This window comes from Poecile atricapillus, chromosome 6 (assembly GCF_030490865.1).
Source record: "Poecile atricapillus isolate bPoeAtr1 chromosome 6, bPoeAtr1.hap1, whole genome shotgun sequence".
Classification (NCBI taxonomy): Eukaryota; Metazoa; Chordata; class Aves; order Passeriformes; family Paridae; genus Poecile; species Poecile atricapillus.
Window position 1 is genome coordinate 14138900 of NC_081254.1, and position 25818 is coordinate 14164717.

The window sequence follows — 25818 nt, forward strand, 5'->3', positions numbered from 1 at the left end:
CCCTCGGGAGGGCTTTGCGCGTGTTTGGCGCAAAAAATCTTCAGGAAGGAGGAAAAGGAAGGCCGGGGAGCGAGCGAGGGAACCGCTGGTACCCAGGGGGGCGAGCGGCCAGCGGTGCGGGGCCAGCGAGGTCCTGGGCCGCACTGGCTCCCCTGGCCGCGCTCGGGCGGGCCGGGCGGGGGCGGAGCGGCGCCGGGACGCCCCTGCACCCCCGCGGCGGCCGGGAGGCCTATGGGGGCGCGGCGCCGCCGCCGGAGAGCCGGCAGCCCCTCCCCGCCGCTGCCTGCGGGAGTGGGAATAAAGACAGATAGCGGGGCAGGCACCGGCCGGGCGGGCGGGACGGAGCGCGCACAAAGTTTCCTGCGGAGCCCGCGGGCGGCGGCAGCGATGCCCGTGCTGCGCGGAGCGCTGGGGCTGCGCGGGCGCCGCCGGCCTTAGGGGAGCGAGAGCGGCGCGGGGCGCGGCAGCGAGCCCCCGGCCCGTCCTCTCCTCCGGGCGGCCAGGAGGAAGCGCCCCGGGCACGGACGGGAGAGCGGCACTGCCGGAGCGCGGGGAGAGGGACCGGCACCGCGGGGCCAGCCGCGCGGGCAGAGCCGGGGGGAAAGATGAGCTTGTTGTCAACCATCGACACCAGCGCCGCGTCCGTATACCAGCCCGCCCAGCTCCTCAACTGGGTCTATCTGTCGCTGCAAGACACGCACCAGGCCAGCGCCTTCGACGCCTTCCGACCCGAGCCCTCCTCGTCCCAGCACCCCGACCTCGGCTACACCAAGAGCACCCCGGAGCTGGGCTCCTCGCTCAGCTCCAGCTATCTCAACAGCTTCTTCCAGCTCCAGCGGAGCGAGGTGAGTCCGCGGCGCCGCCCGGCGCGGAGCCCCCGGCCCCCCCGGGCCACAACCGCCATGATGCCTCGCTGCCTCCTGCCCCCTTCCCCGGGCCGGGACCCGAAGCGGGGCAGCCCCGCTCCCCGCCGCGCACGCCGGGACGGCTCTGCCGCCCGCGCAGGCTCCTTGTCCTCCTGGCCGGCCGGCCCCTTCCCGCCCGGCGCTCCCTCGCTGCCCGTGCCGCTAACGGGCCGGGGCGAGGCGCCGCCGCCGCCGCTGCATTGGCGCGGCCGCCGCCTCCTCCCGCCGCCCGCCAGCGGCGCGGGCCGCCCGTGTTGACAGTCTGGTCAATGGTTACACGGATTTCCCGTGCGCGGCCGGAGGGACGGCGGGCAGGACGCGCAAAAAGTGCTACATCCGTCATAACTTGCAAAAATACCGCCGCCGCTACTCCCCCCACCCCCCGCCTTTTATTTCTTTTCCCCCTATGGTTTTACTTAAAAAGCTTGATACAAGAATACATATGGCTTACGAGAGAGATCAAAGGTAGGCACTATTTGAAAGGAAGAGATGTAAACAGGAACGTGATAAAAACAGCGAAAAAAGTTTTGTGCACATTTCATAACGCAAAACAAGACTAAATGCAAGCAAAGGGAAGGAAGCTAAAAAGCTGGGGTATGCAAAGACAATTCGCTGTGAAGCTCCCTGTCACAGGAAGTTGTTGAGGTTTAGCACTTCTGCATTGGAGGGATTTCACATGTGTGGAGATACTGCAAGGTGGCACCTCACACACCACAGCTCCCAGCCTCTCCAGAAAAGATCCAGCTACACTTTGGCACCCTGCTGTGGGACTCTTGCCGGAGGCATTCAACAGCGGCTCTGTTTGACATGCTCAGATGGACTATACATCCCATCCTGCTCTGGCACTTCCCACAGAATGACATTTCAAAGTCCTTCCAGCACCTTTTATGCTAAACATCAACTTAAAACGTATTCTCAGTCAAAATACACCCTCCTGTTCTGTCAGAAAAGTTACGGAGTTATTAATTAAAACCAAATCAAATTCCCCAACTGGTCTTGTAATACAACAGCTAATAGTTGAGAGCCAGAGTTATATAGACACTTTTTCCTTTAATTAGAAATTCTTTCATCTTTAAGAATTTAATAAAGCACATCCAGTCTCAAAATAGGCACTATTTTTAAGAGTATGTAGTTCGAAATTCGTTCAACCTGATTAAGTCTAATTAAGCATGACATGATATAGGCAGTTTAACAACATATAGACCTAACAAGCACATTGATTTTGCAAAAAGATTAGCAGGCAGTGCAATTTACACTATTTGCTACCTACATCTACGTGTTGATGACAAATTGTAGATTTTGCTCCTTCCTGCTTGGCTTGTTAGCTTTACAGTACCCAAGTAGCAGCAAGACTCCAGGAGTTTGGCCAGCATGGATTCCAGATTTGGGCTCTATTCAGGCCCGTGTTTGTTGAAGTTGGGATACATTCTACTCACAGCAGGTCCTTTATTTTTTGGGAGAAAAAGGAAGAAACAAGTAAATGGAGTCTACATTCAGGAAGCTTTTGAAACAGTCTCTGAGAAACAGTTTTCTCTTCCCGACAGTTCCCTGAGTTCATTTTCGGCTTCTACTATACTCTGTGCAAGTGGGGGCTAATCCTTTTGTCACACTCCCTTTCCACTTGGCTCATAGTTCTTTCCATTTTTTTCCCCTCTAATCTTTCTTCTGAAAAATAATTTCCCTGCTATTCCAGGCCTTCCTCAGGCCCCTGTCTCTGTCCTGGCTCCAAGCAGTCAGTCCCTGTGCAGTGTTCCCCCAGCTGTGCTGCATTCAGATCCCAGAAGTCACCTTCTGTGTGGATCCCTATCACCCACAAGCTGTAGCTTTATTCTGCTCTTTTTAACCTCATTACAGTTTCCTGAGGCACATGAACAGCAGCAGAAACTGAGAATGCCAGCTCTATAGAGAGCCAAGAGCATTCACCATTCAGGAAATAAGAAGCCATCTCATTCTATACAGATGTTTTATGATTTTTAAAAGATAAAGCGTGTTAGTTTGTTGCCATTCATTTTCCAGCCTGTGACCATAGCATTGACTATGTGGCTGATGGAGACACGTCTATGTTTCCAGTACTTACCTGAGCTATGTCTTACTACATGGTAACCTGAAAAGAGGGAAGGGAGCACAGCTATCTCCTGTGCATGGGAGTGCATCTGCCCGGCTGGATATACCCTGAAGGAAGTAGGGAACCCTTTAATTTCCCAGGCTAACACTGCCTGCTTATACAGCAGCTTTCATTCAAGGGTTTAGAAGGTGCTAGAGATACTGTTTCTCAAAAGAAGTTCTGTCAATATGTTAGATGCTCTGTTCTTTCCAGAAACTGGAAACTAGACTGCTTTTTTGGCAGGAGTCACCCAAGAGTTTCCGACAATGTCATGCACTTAATTCTTGAGATTCTAACATCTGTTTATTTGCAGATGCCACTGGGTATACACTACATATTTCAACTGCGTAAAATTATTTTGGAGAGCCTTAGTACTGTATGCTGTTTTTGCAGCAAGTGGGCTTATGCTATCTTTGGAACAACACATAGCTTTCCACAGTTAAACTGTTGACTGTTTTCTACACAGTGCTTGCTTTGGTTGGCATTTTTTTTCCCTCACGGTTTTGTCCTGGGTTGGCTTTGCCTGGAGCCGAGCTGTGACAATGATTGACACATAGCTGTACACAATATTTGGAAAGTGATCTAATGAGGGTCCAAAATAGCAACAGATTGAGAAATGATAGGATCATAGGGTGTAAAATAGTTGTGTGTCCTGTATGTTGCCTTGCAATTGAAAATTTCTGGAGGAGAACACTTGGAATAAGAGACAGCACTTGTGAAAAGTCGCTATTATACAGGGTTTGCAAGTCTGCATGGCAGTGCCTGTGTATGTGACTTGCATACTGACCAAAGGAACAGGACAGAAAAAAAAAAATAGAAGTGCCAGCACCCACAGAGTAGTCTTGTACTTCAAGATTTTTGTCCTCCAGACTTTTTCCACTACAATGGATGCCTTCTAAATAAACATGATGAACACAGCTGTTTGGTGCATAAAAGCCCATTGTACCACAAAAAAAAAGCAATAATAAAGGTTTAAACAGTAAAGCAACAATGAGTGTTTTGTTCCGTATGCAAGACTCATTTTGCAAAACAGACCTGCTTTAAACCAAACTTTATGGCAGCATTTGTTGTCCTAGATATTAAATAAAAGCATGTTAGACCATTAAGATGCAATAAATTGGCCATTGAACTGAGCTCCACCCTCATTATAACACCATCCATCAGAGCCAAGTATTTGAGGCTTTGTTGTGAGGCTGGTTATATGGAATTTAATGCCTTTGAGACACAGCCAGGTATCTGTGGCTTTGTCATTGAGGGGTATAACTGAAAAACCTAGAGTAAGGAGGCAAGAGACTCATAAGGTATTTTTCTATGCTAACAGGAGGCATCCAACCTGGTCAATGCTGTCTTTGGTCAAGAAGAGACAGCAAGCAGTAACTAGAAATTATCATAATATAATAGTTAAACTTTTTTCTCTACTCTCTGTCTTTCAAGAGTAAAATTCCTTCTAGAAGCCTCTATGGCAGCCGCTTTCTGGATCTAAAACAGATTTTATTTAAGCACAAATAACTGCACATACTAGATGAGAAAATAATTACCATTTTCATGTTTCTGACTTGGAGACTCCCAGATCCAGTCCTTATAGGCAAGCGGGGAACTAAGCCGGAATGAGAACACACCAAAGCTAGTTCAGTTTGCTGCAGTAAAGTTTGGAACACTTGCTTGGAAAGAAAAACGTATGGAGTTAAAAAAAGTTTAGTGTGCTGCAGAAAATAACATTCAAATCCCTGTGAATCAGAAGCAGGTCTAAAGCAATGGGATAGATTAGGTAACTTCCCAAAGAAGACAGTGACATTCATAAGCTAACAACAAAAACTGATGAAACACTGGAAGAACAAAAATGTAGGGAAGGAAATTGACAGTTCTACAGAAAATCTATTTTATCAGACAGACTTGTCTATCTGTCATAGAATTAGGAGGGTACACACTAGGCTGATACTTGATGAAGAAAGATCTCTTATTTGGCCTACATGAAATAAAATGTAGAGGATAATTATAAGGTTTTTTAAAAAATCTCCATTCTCTTAGTATCATAAGAATACAAGGATTGCTATACCAGATTTTTAGACCATTGTCCCCCTAAATTAAATGCAATATCTTTGAGAACAACCATGATTAAAAAATCTGAAAGGGAAAACGTAATGCCTTTTAAGGGGCTGCTCACAACCAGCATGGTCTGAAGGCAAACTCAGCAGAGATGCAGGTTATCAGAAATTGCCATATGCTCCAAACCATGTCCAATTTGTTTAATTTTGTGTAACATTATTAGTTATTCTAACACAGAGCATGTTTTTGATCCACAGGGTGCTTAATGTGCTAGGCACTCAAGTGAGGACTTCATGCTTTCTCAGCTGCTGAGAAAGCTGACAGACTAGCACAGACTGTCAGACTGACAGTAGCACAGTCTACAGTACCTGAAAGTGTGCTTTAATAATAACAATTATTATTTATTTCCCAATTTTATTTTTTTCTCACTATTCTTTGTGTAAGTGCCAACATTGGAATGCCCTTAACCTTCTCCAAATTCTAGTGAAAGGGCACTAGCATAACAATTCCTGTGCTGCAGGAATTGTGCTCTCTGCCTCAGGATGGCTGTACACTCATAATATCTTGTGGCTACTTAAGTGCCAGACAAGTAGTACCAAAATGGTTTTCAGGAAGTTAAATGTCAATTCTCACATCAATCCTCATAAGAGATTCCAGGGAGCTGAATCTCTTACGTTCATCAGAGGACAACACGCATTTGGAGATCTTGGCAACACCAGCCTCTGTCCTCCCAACACAGCCAGCTCCAGAGCCCTTTTGATCATACTGTCTGAGCACACAAAGGGCAGCTTTCACAGCCCACTGTACACTGGTCTCAAAATCTTAGATCCTGTTACAGGTATTTGAGCTAATAGCTATTCTGTTCCTAATTCCAGTTGGATATATGCTTTAAAATTCAAAAATACAGGGGTTTATGTCTATCAGCATTCTCTTCTGCTCCCTGTTCTTATCTTTGCAGCCATGGCCTCCTGCTTTGCTGTGTCGTCTTTGGAAAGCACCCATGTTTGCCAGGGAAATAAAAACCCCACGTGTGAATGTACTATAAGAAGTGGAGTCTGAAAATAAGATCTATATTATTATCTCAAATTGTTATCCAAATTACACTCTTCCATTTGTATCACCTAGTAGGTATGGCTTTAGGCTTCTCTATTGTCCAGGATTAAGTGTTTTCTTTGTGTGTGTTTTTGTAAGTGGACAGTACTACATGTAGCAGATACTCTGCTTACTCTTGACACTTAGGCTAAATTACCTAATAGCAATTTGATTGCAGGAAGAAATGCACAACAGCCAAATTTGGCTCACCAGTGTTCTAAATACAATTATGTTGCTTTTACTCTGGCTTCCTTACCCGATTAAGGACAGCCGAAAGTTCCCAGAAGTAAGAAGAAAATGTCTTGAATTTACTCCCACAGCCAGAGCCTCTTGTGTTGCGTCCTTACCCAAAAACTGGCCCTGCCCCCAGCAAATGCTGCTGTAGCTCTGCAGTACACCCGCCCTACCTCGAGCTTTAACTAATTCAAACATGACTTTCACCTGGGCTTTAGTTTATTTACAGTGAAAGTATTATCCACCATAGTCATCTGCAGGTACTTGCTTTTCCATCACAATCAGAAACATGCTTGGAAAGCTGGCAAGAACTAAAATGTTAATTGCTGAAAGTAAATCAGGTCTTCAAGAAGAGGAATATGCACTTTCTGCTTTACTATTGATTTCTTTTTGATAGCTTGAAAAGAAAAATAAAATCAACCAACAGAAGATAAACCAATTGTATTTCTTACTCCTGATTAGCTGAAGATCATTGCCAAGGCTTTTAAATCACTTGGGATTTTGTATCTGTGCAAACTCCTCATTGACAGAAGCACTGGCATGATTTTTCTGCCTCACAAATACATTCACATCTTGAAAAAACCTGTCAGGCAGTATATAGAAAAGAAAAACACACCAACCTATATTGGGAGGCAAAAGGATGTAGAATTCTTGTTACAATTATATTTTATACACAGAGCTTTCATTTACAGTTATTTTATGCATTTACAGTGTCTTCCATGCCAAAGCACCCAAACAAAGGGGTGATGTAACTGTGTGTTGGGTAATGATTTTTCATCCACTCCTCTTTTGCTCTGCAGACACAGACTCAGTTATTCAGAGCAGAAAAGGAAGATCCTTCTCCAGTGAACTGCACAAATGATCAGGCAACCAAGTCTGACTTGAACCAATGTATTAATTTATGAAGTATATGAAATGAATTAGATAAGCAAGATGTGTACTAAATTGTTTTTATCCCAAAGCCAATCCTCCTCTTCCCCTCCACCCAGGCCTTTTTGGTTTTGTTGTTTTGTTTGGGGGATTTTGTGTACTTGTATAAGATAGATAACAAACAACTTATAGCAGCGCTCCTGTTGCTTTGGTAACTGATAACTAGAAGAAAATATTTCATTTTACTGATAGATGCTAGGTGAGGATTAACGCTAAGGAAAGTCTTCTAGATCACTTCTATTAAGTGCACCATAAAAGGACTTTGAAACATGATTTAAGTGAAATTTAAATCTAAGACCAGAGAATCTTTTCCATGCTGCTTTAAGAAGCATGAAAAATAATGATGCAGTGCAGTTGCCAAAAGCTGCAGGCACAGATATTACAAAGCCAAATCATACAATTCGGATAATATGTATTTGCATAGAAACAAAAGCAACTGTATCCTGTTAACCAAATTAGATGCATACATATAAATGCTACCTAAAAAGTGATACTGGGTGTCTCCTTCCATTTTCTGAACAGATTAATGAAATGTCACAATTAATACCTGTACCTCTCCCCAGTTTCTTTTCCCCAGAAAAGTTGCCAACAACCTGATGCCTATTTTGCAACCCTCTAGAATTGCTCCTCCTGTTTTAGAAAGCCACAATGAAATTATTAAATTAAATGGAGAGAATGTCTTTTCCTCATGGTTTACTTAGGTTTTGTGTGGGCTCCAGAATAATTATAATAGATCAAAGCAACTAATTAAATTTTACAAAGCTATTCAAATCTTACAGTAATGCTGACACAATTCAGGCAGACAGTATTTTATAAGTGTAACAACTTGGATTGCCTCATTTTTCCTGCAGGTTGGATCTTATTATCAGAACCACAGCAAACATTTTGTGATCTAATAAAAGTAGAATCTAAAATTATAGACAGATTCACTTGAGGAAAGCAGAATAAATGCAGGGTTACAAGTCCTGGGCTTTCTCCATGTCCCTCATTGTCTAGCCAGGCCAGCACAGCTGTGGGGAGTTTTGGTGGGTTTTAACATATCACAAGCCTAGCCCCTTACTTTCTATCTTATGTTTTGGTCTAAGCAAATAGTAACAAGTCCAGTGCTTTGACTTAAGAGGAGTTTTAACGAGCCTCATATTGACCCTTTTTCTTAGCTCTATCAAATGCTGCTGGTGGGAGAACTGCTGCCTGGTCTTCCAAACCTGTTTCTTAAGAAATACTTTTTTATATACACAATAATTTGTGTTTCGACAAATTTAGTTTGAATATCAGCAAATGCCCTCATGATCCAGGACTTGAGCTCATATGCAAAGCAGAGATAAATTCCTGCTATATTAACTGGCCACCCACACCTACTCCCTGCATGTGGCAGGGTTTGGTGTTTCTTTTCAATGAACTCAAGTGCAATTCCTTACATAGATTGTGGGTAGCTAGAAATCTGTATTTACATCTCATCCAGCTAACTGCCAGCCAAGCAAGCACTTTAAGGGGATCAGCTTGCTCTCAGAGATTTCTCTTGCTTCTAGGAGCTCCAGGTATCTCAGTGATTTTTGAGTTGCAGCCTATATTTCTTTACACTAAGGGAGCCTGCTAGGCAACTATTTTGTAAGTAGTCATTAGGGCTGTGGATTCTTGTGATTGAAATGAAAGTGAAGGATCTATTGTACAGTCATTGCATCCTGAAAATAGAGGACTAGCAAGAGTTTTTAAGAGGGTTTGAGTATCAGTGATCCTTGAAATACAGAGATGTTCTATAACCATCTTTCTCCAACATACATTGCAACTGAATGTAGTAGAATAAGAGATTCATTCTTCTAACAGTCACAGCATGGGAAGAAAAAAAAGCCTCAAATCCACTTTGAAACCAGATTTCTCAGTTGTTATTTTATAATTTATCTGAAGCAGACTGTGATGTTTTAGGTTTGCTTGTTACACTTCAAGCTGTGCTGTATCACAGTTGATTAAGAGGGTAGCTTTAAACATAGATAAAACTATCTAAAAAGCCAGAGTCACAAAATGAAATTCCAGCCTGTCATTTAGTACATAGAAATAATTTATTTTCCTCACTATATTCAATTTAATAAAAGTTTTTGTCTTCCCATGAGTGCAGGAACTGGGGCCCTCAGCATGCTGTGAGGGGCCCATTCTGGGCAGATGATGTATTGTTTCTACCTCTGACAGCGACCTCAGCTTTGCCTCTTTTAAACTTTGGCAGCTATCGCAGAAGTTTCTGTGCCAAGAAGGCATTACTGAATGTAAATGATATAAACAAAACTGTCTCAGACTTAGAGTTCTGTTTAACCCAAAATGGACATTTCTTAGCGAAAGCTTTCATCATGCAAGAGCTGTGCAGGAGGTAAATGCTTTCCTAAGTGTGTGTTGAACAGGCACATATCTATTTCCGGGTGCTATTTTTCTTGCATTTGGAGTGTCAAAAGACCTACCAAATGAGAGGAAACTCGACTCTTGTTTTTCAGACTGCAGGTCAGATTGAGACAAGATTTCCTGCAGGAAGCAGAGATGTTAACAGAAAGTGCAGGGATCAAAACATGTCCATCCGTTTCTCCCCTCACTTCATGCTATACAGCCTTCCTAACCTCCTCACCAGAGAACCCTGTCTCGACCAAAAGGACTTGTTTATGGGCACAGAGAACCTTGTCTCAACCAAAAGGACTTGTTTCTGGGCACAGAGAACCTTGTCTCAACCAAAAGGACTTGTTTCTGGGCAGCAGTGAGAACCTTGTCTCAACCAAAAGGACTTGTTTCTGGGCAGCAGTGGGGCAGAGGGGCCTGGCAGGGGCCCTCCCCATAGGTCAGGGGGGTTGGCAGCTGTGGGACAGCCCAGGAATTCCCCAGCTCCTGGGGGGATGTGTTAAAGTAATTTGCAACGTGAATGGTCTCCCTTGTCCCTAATACAGTGTTCACATGTTAGAGCTTCTCTTTAAAATAAGTGGGCAGTTGTTGGGCATTCAGCAGATAAAAGGGAACCCTGCAGAACTTGGTGCAAGATTTAGAAAATTCCTTCAAGACTGCATGGCTCTGACCAGAGCAAATATCTGTCCTCTCCCACATCTGCCTTTAGAGGCCTTTTGTGAGGTCCCTGTATATAGTGTAAAATGAATGTTCTTGCTGATAGCCACAGCAAACCTTTCCCTCAGGCTGAAATAAGGGGGAATCACACCACTAGCAGAAGGCCAAAAGTAGGCACCTCAGCTCCAGCAAGCCTGGAGACGGTGGCAGACCAATTCCTGAACTGTCAGCATAACTTTACCACTGTACATAGGGAACAGGATTTTTTTAAGGTCTGAGAAACTCATCAAAAGCTTTGGATCCAAGTGTCGAAGGCCAGCTGATGTAAAGCAAGGCAGGGTGGTGGTGTGTGTTGCTCTCCAGCCTTGCTGTGATTGAAGGTACACACCAGTCATGCACAGAGGAGGGTGTTGTAGCCACTTGCTGTTCTGCACGGTCTCAGCAATTACAACCTGAGACACCACAGCCAGCTGAGCTGTCAGATTTGGAATAACTAGATTAGAGAGATCTATATGCTGGATTAAAGATTCATTGCCCTTCAATAATTTGCTTCACAACCACTGCATTTGTAGCTGTCTCCTTAAGATATTGTTTCTGCAGAAGGTAAGGCCAAGTGCCACCTACCTGGAAATATTTAGAAGTACTTCAGTGTTAGCAGTTTAACATAGTCATGTATTTGTCTAAAACCCCCCATGTAAGAAGGATGAATTAAAGTATACTTGGCTAGTCTAACTAACTACGAATGCATTAAGGTTTGCTTGGCTAATCTACATTTATCTGTGGTTTTATACGAGAACTGGAGTAATTCAGATTTTACTAAAAGTGAGGCCAAAGACCAGATTTTTTTGACAGCTGACTTAAAAGTTGACTTCAGAAGGAAACAGAAACCTGAGGTGTTTTTTTTTTTCCTTGCTCCATGCAAACATTTTCTTCACTGAGTGATGAGCCTGGCTCTCAGTGTTCCAATTATAAAATGTTACTGAACAAACTCTTAAGCTGTTTTTTTGTAAAAGTATCTAATTTATCAGAGGAGCTAAAGCAGACACAAGCCATACAGGAGCAGTTTGAGGTTTTCCAGTTCAGCCTTGGTAATTAAACTTCCCTATTTCTTCTGGCTCAAATTAGTACAACTAAATTTATTACTGTATTTTTGTTTAATCCCTCTGTTTTCAGAAGGCTTTGGGGTTGGCCATAAACATTGATGATGATCTTAAAGGTCTTTTCCAATCCAAACAATTCCATGATTCTATTCTGTGATTCTGAATTGGGTGTTTTCTTTGGGGACAAAAACAAGGAACAGTTTGAACCACTTACGAAGAACTGCAGCACAGAGAAGTCACAGGTTTTAAGTGCTCTTCTCCAAACACGGTTGTGGATAAAGCCCACATCGAAAGCAAACCTTAGGACACTAGCAAATAAGACATCTATAGACCCTTGAGCTAATTCAAGTCACTGAATTACTGTTTGGGTAGCTCAGATTTCTGTCTCCTCCGACATGAAAGTAGCAATTGAGTGAGGGCAATGGCTTGTCTATCCTACTGTTTTATCCATGACACAGCACAGGGACCACTCAGTTCTTATCTTTGTGAAAATCCAAGCTGATAACTTCAGCACCTTTTGATATTTCGGTGCAGGGCTAATGATTAGCATGCCTTGTCTGGTTGCTGTCATATATTTACAATTTACTGTGTATTAAACCCTTACTTTTTCCATACTGATGACAGGAAAATCCAACTCCCTTTTCCTACAAGCTTCAAACAGCCAAGGTGTCTGTTGACTTAAACATTGCTCTGTCCATTAAGACTGCTTTATTTGGTCAGCAGCATACTAATGCAAAAATAAGCCATCAAAATTCTTTGCTTATCGCTTTTCAGTTACAGACTATTTCATGTTGTGGAAGCATTGATGACTGGACTAGGTTGTAGGAACACTGAAGTGCTACAGGACCTCACTTCAGTGTGTGCAATTACTTCAAATGTGAAGGGAACCAAAGCACAAATCATACTGGCTTCTAGAGCATCAAACAGATACTCTGGCTAGATCAACCAGCACAAGTCAATTCTAGCCTTATGTAACTGGTCGATACGTTCATCTTTATCGCTGCCTTAAGGGTCCAGCAACCACAAATGAACTTGGGGCAGAAACTGGTTTTTCCAGGTCTGCCTCTACTTTTCAAGTCCATGCCTAATAAGAAGATATCATTCCCATATAAACAAGCTGACATTGTTTATTAATAACAGCTGGTCTCAGAAACTGAAGAGATAAAGCCAGTGTTTTGGGGTTTCTTTTTCTGCCTCTTGACACATCAGCCCCAGAAGATATTTCTGAAAGGCAGGGACTCAGCCAAGGAGTCAAGAGCATTAGCCAATCATTCATGTAACTAGGAATATCTTAGAGGTGAATTAGATACTGGAACTCTTGAGTCACTCACGTATGTTACCCAACTGGAAATCAGAGTGAGGAAGCTATGGAAGACAATAGCTGCCTCTTTCACAAAGGACCACAATGCAACGTTGCAGATTACGTGCCCTTTAACTGGAAACACTGAGCAAACAAATAACAAAGGGAACTTTGCTTCCCAACACCACCAACAGATACAGTTTAAAGATCTACCCAGCAGAGAGGTTACCTTTGGAAAATGCAATACAAGAGTTTCAGTTTGGTTCACATTCAATTAAATCAACAAGTTTAATAGGAAGGAAAAAACAAACAGACAAACTTACATTATCAGCTCAAACCTCCCACCAAGGCAGTTTCTAAGTTTTACCATCAGGTTCCCCATCCCCCCAGTATGGCAAGATAAGGAAATCCTGAATTCATTGCAGCTGGGCTGATGAGCCTTGTAATTAGGACATGCCTGTGGTCTTTTGGGCGCCTTGAGAGCACTAACCCTTTCACTCCCAAATCCTTTTTCTCCTGTTCAAGCTCAAAATGAGACTCTGTTTGAGAGGTACTATTGTCTACCATTTAAAGAAATAGGTTGGCTTTGCTAGTGTTGCATTGTGAACACAGAGCAGTCATTGATTTTGGTGGAATTCATGAGAGGAGCAGTCTCCCTACCACCTCCCAGATGAGTACTAATATACTTGAGACTAGAGTGAGTCGGAATGCATTTCTTTCTTCCTCTCTCTTTTCTGTCTGAGGCCATCAACACTCTCCCTGGCACTCTAATCACCCTTTCCTCCCCCCTCAGACATCCTCTTTTGGTTTGAAGCTAATTCAAACTTTTATTCAAAACCCTTCTTTAAAATCCTCTTTGCAGCAGTGCAAACACTTAGTAAGGGCTGAATTGCTGTTCTGCTCAATTGAGTGCCCCAGAAAGAAAAAAAAAAAAAAACCAAACCAAAACTGTTTTATGTATCTCAGCAATATTCATTCATCCCTTGTCTTTTACAATGACAAAATGGAGTCAATCACCATTTCATCACATTCATTACAAGCCCTAAGTTTTCACTATTTGATTCCAGGGGCCGGGATGAACTTTCCCATTACCACCCTTATTATATAACTTGGCTTTTGGGAATGGCTTATTTCCTCATCTCTTTCTGAAGAGCTAGAGATTTCCAGAGCTAGAAACAGGATGTAGCACCATTTGTGCTGGTGCTCTTTATAGCAACTTTCAAGTGCCAGATTGATGTGTTTTTCACATTGACTTGGAGTCAAACAGATTTAAGACCATTTTCCAGGTCGGATTGGCAGGAACTGCTGAACTGGTTTGCCTGACTATACCCAGAGGGATAGGCTGCACCTTGGGATTGTCTAGGCATTTTGCAGAGGAATGCATTGTTCTTTAAAGTACCAGTGACATCAGCAGTGTCCATCTTCTCCTTTACTGTCATGTTCTGGGATGTTATATTTGTTTCTTCCTTTTTTAACACTGGGCCTCAAGATGATTACAGGGAAGCGTTTCACAGTGCGGTGTGTGGACTGAATGTTTTGCTGTGTCCAGCTGTGGCATGCATTGCACAAGTGCCCTGCCAGCTGAGCCAGGTGGCCACTTTTAGAGCCATGTGCCACTCTTTGGCCACAGAACCATTGGTATGGTTATGGTATGGGTGAGGGTGTGATTTAGTATCAGTGCAGCCCATAGTCCGATGGGATCCGAGCCTCTGGCAGCTTCTGGCTGCCACGGTTGAAACAAAAGTTTGTGAAGGTTTGCTGCCAGAGTGAGCCACCTTGTTTTTCAGTATTGACCTGAAACGTGCCAGGAAGGGTTGGAGAAGTGAGTTACATAATACCCAGCTGTGGTTCCAAATTGCTCCCTTTTAATGAGGGCAATAGCTCAGTGTAAAGGATGTGTAGGAAAGAAAACAGTCCTCACTGCATGCCATATGTCCAATTCAAAGTCCACTGTAGGCAGCAGATAGATATGTTTTGGTTTGATACTGAGTTGGCCCTCGGCGTAAAAATTGCAACCTCCTGATGGGCAGAAGTTATTCTTCATCCCCAGGAGATATTCCAGATTTTGGCAATAGGTAAAAAATTTGCGACTGTACATGTTCTACGTTCATGCCTTCACCCTTCTATAAAATCAGATAATAAGGAATTTGCGAAGTTACTAATGTGTGTAGTGCAGGTGAAGTACTTCAAGAACTTCTTGGCAAGAAGATCTCTTAAAAAGAAAGATTTTATATTTTTCCAAGCATATATAAGAGAAAGTGGCTCCTAGGGAGACAAGAACTTCTTGAAGACCCTTAATTAATACTACTTTGGCGTCCACAGCACTTCCTCTTCCTTTTCAAAATTTGATGCCAAGAATTTCTCATTCCAATAGCAGCCAATAAATCCTAGAAATAAATTCCAGTGACCATTGGAGGTATCTTGGATTGCTTGATGGCTAAAGCAGCTATAATATTTTTATTCATTTTTGAAATACCTTTTCCTTTTAAAATCTGTGACTTTAACCCCTGAAACAAAGTGGCTGATTCTCCTCTCAGCCACATCATCTTGCACAGCACAGAACTATGCTACACAGGATGTTGTTGTCCCAGGACATACGTGAAGTCCCATGTGAAATCCGATTCTGCTCTGAGACCTCTTGAATTGATCCTGCTGCTGTGCACCAGCTTCAGCTTTGCAAGAGGGGTCAGTGGAGTTCAGCATGTTGTGTTTGACTACAGAACAAGTGGGTGAAGCAGAGCATTAGGCTGACCTTTTCTGTGCAGTGTACACCATCTGTGGTGGGATGGAATTCAGGGATATTCCCCGGTGCTTGTGCCTAGAGTTTTAATATGGTTTTTTTTGGTATGCAACTGTCACCCAGAAAACACTCACTGTGCAGGCACCCTGAAAGTTTGAGATCTCTGAAATTAATTTAATTTCAATTTCAGATTTATTTCACAAACTCTAAATCAATTTCAGTGCATGCCTTCAAAATATATAAAACATGTATAAACATATGAAAACACATATAAAGACACCATTGAAATATTTGAATTCAGTAGAATTAAAGCAAAGAGGCGCAGATTGGACCTCTTCTTACCTCATTTTCCCGTAAGAGTAATTCCCAGCAGTAATTCTCTGATGCCAGGAAAATTACATGAGCATAACATTGCAGACCTAAGGTGGAAACACCATGTGCAAGGTGTCCCATCATGTGAGGATGGAAAGGATAGTCAATAGTTGGTCCTATTTCTACAGTGATTCATTATGATGTTAATTTTTTAAAGAGTTTTAATTTTCTTTTTGAACTCCACTATGCAGTTTCTTTTGGACCTTAAGTGGTTACAGTGAATTAATCCATATTATCTCCACTAGGGAGAATACCTATTTAGGTGTTGATGGGTTTCCTGCTGTTCTAAAACTACTGAATAGCAAATTAGGAGCTACTGATTTTGATTTGCAAATTGAGAAAGTGAAGATCCTATTAAGGTGAAGTACAAAACCTAGGTATTTACTGTTTATCAGGAAATGTTTAAATCACAGCAGGTTCCCCCTCAGAAAATCCAAACCAGATGTACATCTGAATGCTTCTTGTTATTATTTGAACATGGGACTCTGTTGACTGTCTGATTAACCAGATTGGAAATTGGAAATTACTTTGCATTTTTCTTGGCGTTCTTTTCCTTTCCCTGACTCCAGTATTCTTTGCGTAAGTAGTTTTGGACACAAAAGGGTTCTGTTGTGTGAGTTGTTCTTTCAGCTTTTTGCCTGCATAATCTAACTGTACTATGAGTGCATTATGGTCAAACACAGGAAAGCAATCATTGCTTAGTGGAAAGGTTGGACTAAAAGAACCATGGCAAGCTCATTAGTTTCCTCAACAGTGGGGTGACCATGTCCATATCACTGCCGTTGTGAAACCTCTTTATTAACAGCCTGTATATTGTTCCTCTCAAATGTGCAGCCATGTTCCTAAGAAAAAAAGAATCACTTTTATTTCCCTGCTGTTTTTATCTATCTCCTATTCACATCTCCCTCAGAACAATCCCTAGTATAGTACTGTGTGCATGTGACTTATTTGTTTTCTTCTTCAGGCTCTGAGCAGCAGTCTCTACAAGAGTGCATCACCTTATGGCTCCCTTAATAACATCGTGGATGGGTTAAGCTCCCTCACCGAGCATTTCTCTGACCTATCCCTTTCTTCAGAAGCCAGAAAACCCAGCAAGAGGCCACCTCCTAACTACCTGTGCCACCTCTGCTTTAACAAGGGACACTACATCAAAGACTGCCCCCAGGTGAGTAATACATAATATTCTGAAGAAATCTGCATCAGGATTTTCTTCATTCCTTGATTTAGCAACACAGAATTTGACTGAAATACTTCAGAGTGAGTAACACTGAAGAAGTATCATGACAAAGTGCCAAGCTAGCCATGTGTCGTTTTAATCTATTCTTTATCACGATGCTGATGGACAAAGTACACTATTTCATGTGTGCTATTTCACTTGTAAGTGTTACAGAAGACATTAATCTAGGCACAAGACTAAATAGATTCTGGTAACTTTAAAAATGGCTACTCTGTAATTTTCTATCAGGCAGCACTCTGTGTACTCAGTTTGGCAATGGCACTTAATATAACAAGTTACATATGCTAAAGGAAAAGAAATTGTTACATTTGAGGAGAACTTTGAATCAGTGTTGCAGTAACGCAGGCTCCAGGTATTTTGAGTGCAAAATCTTTTTTGTCCTGCAGAAGAGGTTTGCTGTACTGAGCAAAATGTGACGATCTTTGACTCCTAGAACTTTTCTGTAGTGGCAAAGCTGGCAATATTTATTTCCTTCAAGAAGAGGTATAAACCAGTGTGCACTAAAACCACTCACTAATCTACATTTTTTTTTCTTTTCCTGAGGCTCCCAAGCACACTGTACCAAGTTTCTTAATTTTCTCAGGTTTCAGCTGGATGCAGTTGTGTTGCTGGCCTAAACTTCCACAATTTCAGCAACATCCTATGTAAAGTCCCAAGGAAATTAAAATGCTGCCAATATTCTAAAAACACAGATGTGGACCTTACCGGCATCCACTTCATTATGATTTTAACCTTCTAGCCTCTTATTGTGTGACTTTCAGCAGAATTAATCTGCATAAAATTAACTACAGTTATTTGCTATTGAGGATGTCAGGCATTTATAAACCAAAATACAGGCAGAAAAACATCTGTCAGCAGAGCAAGGTCAGCGTGAAATCAAGAGTAACATCAGATGAGCTTTGAGTGTCTTCCTCTTGCTGTTATGCATAGACTAACTTTATCATTTTCATTGTATCTCCTCCATTAATTGTAAAGAAAGCTCTGGAATTAAAATATGTTTGCAGTCTTGGGTGTGGCACTTGCAAATCTTTTTACTTGTTCTTATTTTGGTCTAGGTTGAGTAAGAATTTTCTTCAGGAAAAAACTGTGAAATTTTCTTTGCTAGGAGATCAAAAGTATTCTGGTTTATATACTTCAATGTTTAGTCTACTTAATTTAGCATGTTACTGAAGAATGTAAAGATAGAAACATGTAATAGCAAACATTATTTAACAAGAGGATTGAAAGTCCAACTAGTAAATATGTGGTGGAGTGAGAAACTGATGGACTTGGGGGTGGATGGCTGTGCTTTGCCATGCTGTGGGAGAAACCAAATGAATGCAACTAAGAAAGTCTCTTAACAATCAGTATGTTCAAGCTGCAGCTCACACAGATGGTCCCAAGTGAATGTGTCAGTGTTGGAGCAGTAATGCATTGTTTATTTCATAGGTATTTTTATTTTGAGGCACTAGGGATTAAACATGTTACTGAAAATTGAAGACACACACACAGAAGCCCAGGAGATATGAACAATTAAGGATTGCGTAGGAACACTAATTCTCTTAAATTGCACATCCTATATAAGTTTTTTTTTTTCAGATTTAATTCATAAAGTCTTCAATTTCTCTGTGAACCAGGAAGTGGAAAGGCTTCCTACTGGCACACTCTGTGACTATCCTGAGTGTTTGGGAGGAATGAGTAAAGGAGCACAGGACAGGGAAACATCTGCTCGCTCACCACATGCGGGCTATGGTTACAGGCAGCCATATCCTATAGCCCCTTTAGAAAACTGATCAGGTTTTACTTGGGAAGCATTTCAGTATTTTTCCCTTGCTACTGCTGGTGTGGGAAGCTGCTCCAGAACCTCAGTCCTCCCCTAACTAGAAACTTCCAATTTCTAGGATGAGTGTAACTCATGGCCACTTTATAGTCATTTGTTCTGCTGCCAACATTGTCCTCCACTGAAATAGCTCTTATCCCTCCCTGGTGTTTATCTCGGGATGTATTAATAGACTGCAATCATATCCTCTCTCAGCATTCAATCATATCCTCTCTCAGTATTCATTCTGTAGGACTAACCGAGCCAGGTTTTCTCAGTTTCTTCACAAAAAGTATAGATACCTTCTATCCCCCTGTCCTTCTCATGTTCTCTTGTGCTTTTCATCTCCTTGCACGTGCACAACTGCACGTACGTGTGGCATCCCAGAGCAGAGCAGGTCAGTGCCTTCTGCTGTGCGTGCACGTTTCTGTTCACTTTACTTAAGGGACAGGTGATATGAAATTGATTCTGCTTAACTGGAGATTTCTTCTAACACAGGCAAGTCCTTTCTGGTTTAATCAGCAACTGCTTTCTTGAGAAAAAGCAGAGTTAAGCATTCACAGAAACACACACACTTTCCTTAAGTTATCTGAGTTTGAGGACAGTTCTAAAGGGGATGACCCTGTGTACACAAGTTATGCTCAAAACCTTGAAAACACTGTGCTCAGGAAGGGAGCACCAATGGCAGGATCAGGCTTTTGTCCTAAAGTCCCCATTTGTTACCACTGCTTTTGACAATAATTGATTTCTTAATTTGAACATTATATGCACTGCTTAATATCTTAGTTTTGCTAGTGGTGTCAAAAATAAAAGTTGTTTAGCAAATCCTACCAAAACAAGAGCTATAGCTGTGTGTTTTTAAAGTACTTAAACCTGGATAGAGAAAAGAGATAAACTGATCTGATCTGGACAAAATGCATATCAGTAAATCATACAGTATTTTTATTTTGTTTTTATGAAACTGCCTAATAAGAAACACATTTTGAAATGGGGTGTTTTATGAACTTTTTTCTGCATAGCAAAGAAATTGTGTAACAGCTGTAGGACTTCATATTCTCCCTTAATTCTGCCTGTTACTACCAATGAAAAGATACATTCTTTTTCTTTTGTTGTAAAAGTTGATGAAAATGCATGTATCAGTTCAGATTTTTATCTTAAGAGATGATCCTATTCCAGGAGGCTAAATAATTATAAACAAAAATTGCCAGCTTTTGTATTTAATACCTCAGGTATCTTCAATTTGTCTAATATTGTGTTCAAACTATCTGTTTGAAAATTGAAATGGGATTTAACAGATTTCTATTATTTTACCATGTACTTTGTGTTATACATAGTGATAGAAAGTGGGTTTTTTCTGTTTAAGAAACTGCCAGAAATAAGAGCAATGTTATGATTGCAATTCATCATTTCCAATTTGCCTACATTTGCAAAAAGCTGTTTGTTACAATAATTATGTCTATAAAATACCCAGCATTTATCTTTAGTATCATCTTTATATCATACCTACATTTTTTCAAAAACTAATTTGTGAGTTTAAGTGGCCAAGACAATAACATCTAACTTACACCTCTCTGATATTCTTGCATGTAGAGAATTCTCATTAACTTGGATGAATTGAAAAATGTGTAGAGAATAAAGGTTAAAAGCAGTGTTCTTAATATAGCATTGCTCTTAAATTATCATTGACAGTGCCATAAAAAATAAACAAGATCTTTCTCTTTAAATAGCAAGGATGGTAAGGAATGAGAGTACTTTTCCTATCTGGTTTACTCGTGGTTGACTGCATGATATATAAATATATGTATATATATAAAGAGAGAAAGAGAGAGTGAGAGAGAGAGAGATATCTGTAAAACTTTTTTGTGTACCCAAAGGTACTGTACTTATACCTGGTGACTATAGGGGTTTTTTCCTCTTACCATGACAAAAACCAAAGAGTTCTGGGTCAGTAATATTAAAGATATATGATTCTTTATGATATTTTTTTTATATAGCAGGTGTAGAAATTATTAGAAGGCCTTTTAAAAAAAAGTTACATTTTCTCTTTTTACCCATTATTATTATATCTTTATTTTTAAATCCTATAAAATATAATCAGTGAGTTCCTTTGTATCAGGTGTGGCCTCTACAAAATTAATCTTGCTCCTTTAAATTGTAAGAATGTTATTGACATGACTACTCTTCCACGATGTCATCAACCTAAACTCAGACCTATCATATAAAGTTTATTATGCAAAAAGTATAGGATAATGGGTTATGGCATTAGATACAGTCTATGTGGACATTTGTCAATAAATCACTTAGTTCACATTCTGAGATGTCACTGAGTGATTGAACCTTTGCCATTTTTCAAAACTCTGCTTAGGAAAGTAAATGCACAAATCCTGGACCTCATTTATTGCTTATGTTATTCCAGTTGTTAATTTAGTAAGCAGCAACAGAAGTCCAAGCTTGGAGCTCCAGCAAAGCATCTCTGTATTCAGAATTTTCAAACTGCTCTACCTGGTGTTTCTGCCAAGCACCAGTTCCAATCTCCTGGTGTCTCTGTCCTAACTGTATTCAAATACTATGCCAGTGCCAAGCTCATTGGAAAAACCTTTCTGACAATTCCTATAAATTTCTGCACAGGCAAGGAACCCTTGCCTTCTGGTGATGTGGTGGAAATAAAATGGGAAAATATCAATGTTCTGCAGTCAAATTCCCATGCACTGCCACGATTTATCCCAGTTTCAGGGAGAAGTGTTGCACAGTGTGTTTCCCACTTTTACATTGTACTTATAGAGGAAAGTGGCATGTGCTTGCTCACCGGAGTACAGACACACTGATGCAGACATATATGTAATGGGAAATTATTAGTCTCTTTTTGCACTGCGTATTTAAATCTGTGGCTGAAATACACGGTGTGGTCCATATTAATGTGGCCAACAGTGGGAGTCACTGCCAACGGTGATCTTTGAAGCAGATCCTGTAAAACTGAAGTGCCTTGAGAACACAAATTCAAGTCAATGGGAGCAGTAGGTAATTGCTGTGGCTGCTTGAGTTTGCATAGATTTTCTTTTGTGGTTTCATGCAGGATGTGGAAGAAATCAGTGTCAAGCTGAGTTCAGTCCTTTCTTCTTAGTCCATAGCTTGGTCTGCCAGATCACGCTGCCCTGAAGCTGTCCCTCCCTGTGGTCAGATATAGTGGATCTTTGGCAGTAGAGCTGTCTCAGCAGGCAGCAATTTGGCTGCAAGATCGGAGCAATTCTCATGCCTGAAACATTCATCTGATTTGTCTTGTGCCTTATGGTTGTGCAAGGATCTCAAAGGTGCACAACACCTAAGGAATTCACAGCTGTCATTTCTCCAGGTACCAAAGGGTGACTAAGATGGAAATGAGGAACAAACTAGCATCTCTACAAAGTTGGAAAAAAATTAACTTTCTGGTTTTTAGCTCAGAAATATTAATTTTTTTTAAAAGGCAAAACAAACACAAACTTCTTGGAACTTATCTTCCTTTTAAAGTGAAGGTGATATTTCAAAGAGCTCTGGAATTAAAGGAGAGCACAGACCTTAGAAAATCCCAGCATTCACTCTGAAGATGTTTTTGACAGTTGCTACATTTTATATTTTATAGTAGGTTTTTGGATATTGTGTGACAGCCTCCAAATAAATGTGTCTTTTCTCTATTGAACTTTGAGAAATATCATTATTGTTACTCAGTCACAGGATGAGAGGTTAATCTCCCCATTTTTGGAGGAATCTGACACCCTGTATGAGCTCAATTGTTCAGGTTCCACAATAGTTTTTGATCAGAGTGTACTTGGTGGCATTTATTCTGGTGCTGTACAGGCCTCTCCTGTTCATGCTCCAGTTCTGTTGGCCTAGAGAGTTACTAAGTAGATATAAATAATATAAATAAATATAAATAAATAGAGATAAATAATGAATTATAAAATTTATATTTTTATAATTAGATATAAAAATCTAATTTTTATTAGAAAAAATATAAATAAATAGATATAAATAATATAGATAGGAATAAAGCAGTATTTGAATCTCCAAAATTAGTATTCTTCTTGCAGAGGTAAAGATGAAAATATGGGATGCATAATTTAACAACAACTAAACTTGTAGCTGGTGCAGTAGCACTGGTAGCAAGATCAGTGCTGAGAGAGAACCTGTTAGCCTGTATTACAAGGAGGAAAAAGGTGGTAAATCTCTGCTATATGTAATTATTTTCAAACCATGTGTGGCACTCCAGGAAAAAAGTCTGTGTATCTAGCCCCTTCATTCTCTAGCTTTGAAATACATTTAGGTACATTACTCCATTTTATATAGTGCACATTTCTTCACCTACATATAGTTCTATAAGAAATTGTAGCTTTTAGGTGTTCATTCTGCAAATACTTATACACATACTAAAATTCCACATTATGAGATACTGGACAAATGTGAGGCTCTGCAGAGTCCTTTTTATACACAACATGCTCATTTAATTTATTCCTATTTTTTTTCGTTGAGAACCTGCATTAAACTATTGTAGATGATTTGGACTTGGCTAAGACTTTTTAATTTATTTTTCTTTTTGTCACGTGGAGCCACTTTGACAATTCCATGATATTAAATATACTACAAAATTTATTGCAGGCTGTTATTTTTTGTTCTCATATGCTTGAACTTAGCTCTGCCAACTTTTCTCAGCATTTCTGAGATTAGCTGAATATATTTTTTCAGATAATTTCTACTTTTATTATGAAGATATGCAGAAAACCTGCAACCAAAGTAAATTGGGCTATAAATTGGTCACATCCATCTAACCTCTGAAAATGTAAGCTGTTTAAGAGTCTGAAAGATCAAAAAATACCCACTGTGCACTGTTTTGCAAATTCTCAATAATCAGTGCATGGATTCAAATAATTTATCAGAGGCAAATAACTGAGGCAGCTGTACATGAATAGAGGGGATCCAAAGAGCCCTGTTTGGGAGCATGTTCCCAAAGTTCTTGTTTTAAAGCTGTGTCTGTAGCACGTGGCATTTATGTCCAGTATTTTGATAAACCGTGTGCTTGGAAAGAAGATACTGAACCCTAACATACCAAAGTAAGAACAGTTGGATAGTGAAAAAGAAAACAGAAAATACCTAGTAAACTCTGTCTGTGCCCCTTTCCCGTCCAGCACAGTACATGACATTACATTCCCAAAAGTCTGGAAATCCAGCCAAGCCCAAGCTCCTCCTGCAGGCCCATGACTAAGCTGTTATTACTGTGGCTCAGTCTTTATACACTGCTACAAGTCCAGATGGGCTGTTTCTATCCCTGTGGGAAATGCAGCACCAACAGGTGATAAAGGCAAATGCTCTAAGGGAGCAATGCTTGCTTGGTCTTTGCAGTGGCCTTGGAGTGGAGCCCCAGGTCCTGTGTGATAATTAGCAATGGGCTGTGTGACAGGTGTTGGATCATCCACCACAAAATAGGGTTTCATTTCATCGAGGTTTTCCAACTATTTTTTATTCACCTTTGAATATCATTTACATATTCACTATCTAGATAATTTCAAGCCAACTGGCAACTAGCAGCAAGGTGGATATCATGAAAAGAATACTGTTTACATGCAAAACCATAAGGATACCCAGCATTTAAACTGAATAAGGTTTCAGCACTGATAAAGCCTCCTCTGACACCCGGTTGGGCACAGAAACTCAGGGTAAACTGGAAAGGAGAAAAATCAGTTTGAGGTCTCTGAGACATGACTTGTGTTGAAAGGCTGAAGAACCAGTGTTGTTTGTTCCCACAAAAAGTCACATTAAAAATCTGTGAAAATGTAGAAAGCCTCACATGAAGGACACAGATTGTTTGCCACAGCTAATGATTTCACAGCTACTGGACTTCAGCTAGGCTGCTCCAACTCTGAGGCCCTGAAGAAGAGCACTCTCGGTCATTGGAGGACTTTAAGAACAGTGTAGGTAAACATAAATCAAGATTTGCTTTGGTGATCCTGTCCAGGGACAAGTGAGGAGAACATCCCAAAGCACCTCCCAGCCTTGTGTTTCTGCTATTGCATATCTGCATGCTAATGCTACAATTCACTATCTTAAACATACATAATTTATATTTAAAATCCACGCACAATAAACCAGATCCAAGTCCTGTGCGAGTCACTGAGAAACTTTTATAAACTCCTTTGAAGTAGACTGAACACAGCTATCTATTGCACTGGTCGAAATATTTACTGTTTACTAACAAGTCAGTATTTGCTTGGTTTGCAGTAAAACTCCTGATAAACCATAATTAGGTGTCTAGCTTTGAAATTAGTACTGAGAGCATTCCTCTTGAGGGGGAAGGTAAGGTCTGGCTTCCAGCCCTCCACAAACTGATTTATAGATAAGGTAAAGAGAGAACCAGGTCAAACCACACTAGTTTATCAATTCCTCATTCACACTGATAAGAAGAGAATAATGGAAAATTAAGTGAGTAATTCTTTCTCACTTCATAAAAGTATTTTGGTTTAATGTGAAATATAGGTTGTGGAATTTCCATTCATGCTTGGAAGTGTTCAAGATCTGACTGGACAAAGTTATAGTAAACCTGACCTGAACTCAGTGTTGGTCCTTCTTTGAGCAGGAGGTTGAACTTGGTGACTTCCCAATGCTTCAAATTTAATCACAGGGTGATTTATGAAAATTAACTAAATTTTCATGCTCTGCCATAAAAGATCACTGTTCTTCAAGATCTAAGCTCTACTATCTACCATCTACTATTAGATCCCAGCTCTAATATCTACCATGATTGTTCCACACTGTGCTTTTAAATAAAATACTCTTGCAAAGTCCAGTACTGCTAAAGCATAAAAGTAGAAGCAAACAGGCATTGATTACATCAAATACAAGAAGAAGCCCCCCTTAAACTTACCACCTGTTCAAATGTCCATGCATAAACATTTTCTGTAA

At 40.8% G+C, this 25818-nt stretch overlaps 1 protein-coding gene across 2 annotated transcripts in view; it reads left to right on the forward strand.

Annotated features, from left to right (window-relative positions):
- The first annotated feature begins 306 nt into the window (after positions 1-306).
- The window catches only part of ZCCHC24 (zinc finger CCHC-type containing 24), a 107075-nt gene continuing 81563 nt past the window's right edge, over positions 307-25818 (forward strand). Inside the window, exons 1-3 of one of the 2 annotated variants that reach the window (XM_058840849.1) lie at positions 307-845; positions 16821-17021; positions 17677-18085. In XM_058840849.1, coding sequence (XP_058696832.1) covers positions 606-845; positions 16821-17021; positions 17677-17832 — 597 coding nt within the window. In that variant the 5' untranslated portion in view covers positions 307-605 and the 3' untranslated portion in view covers positions 17833-18085. Of the gene's footprint in view, positions 846-16820; positions 17022-17676; positions 18086-25818 lie in introns of those variants that run through there. The other variant, XM_058840848.1, reaches the window with a different exon arrangement.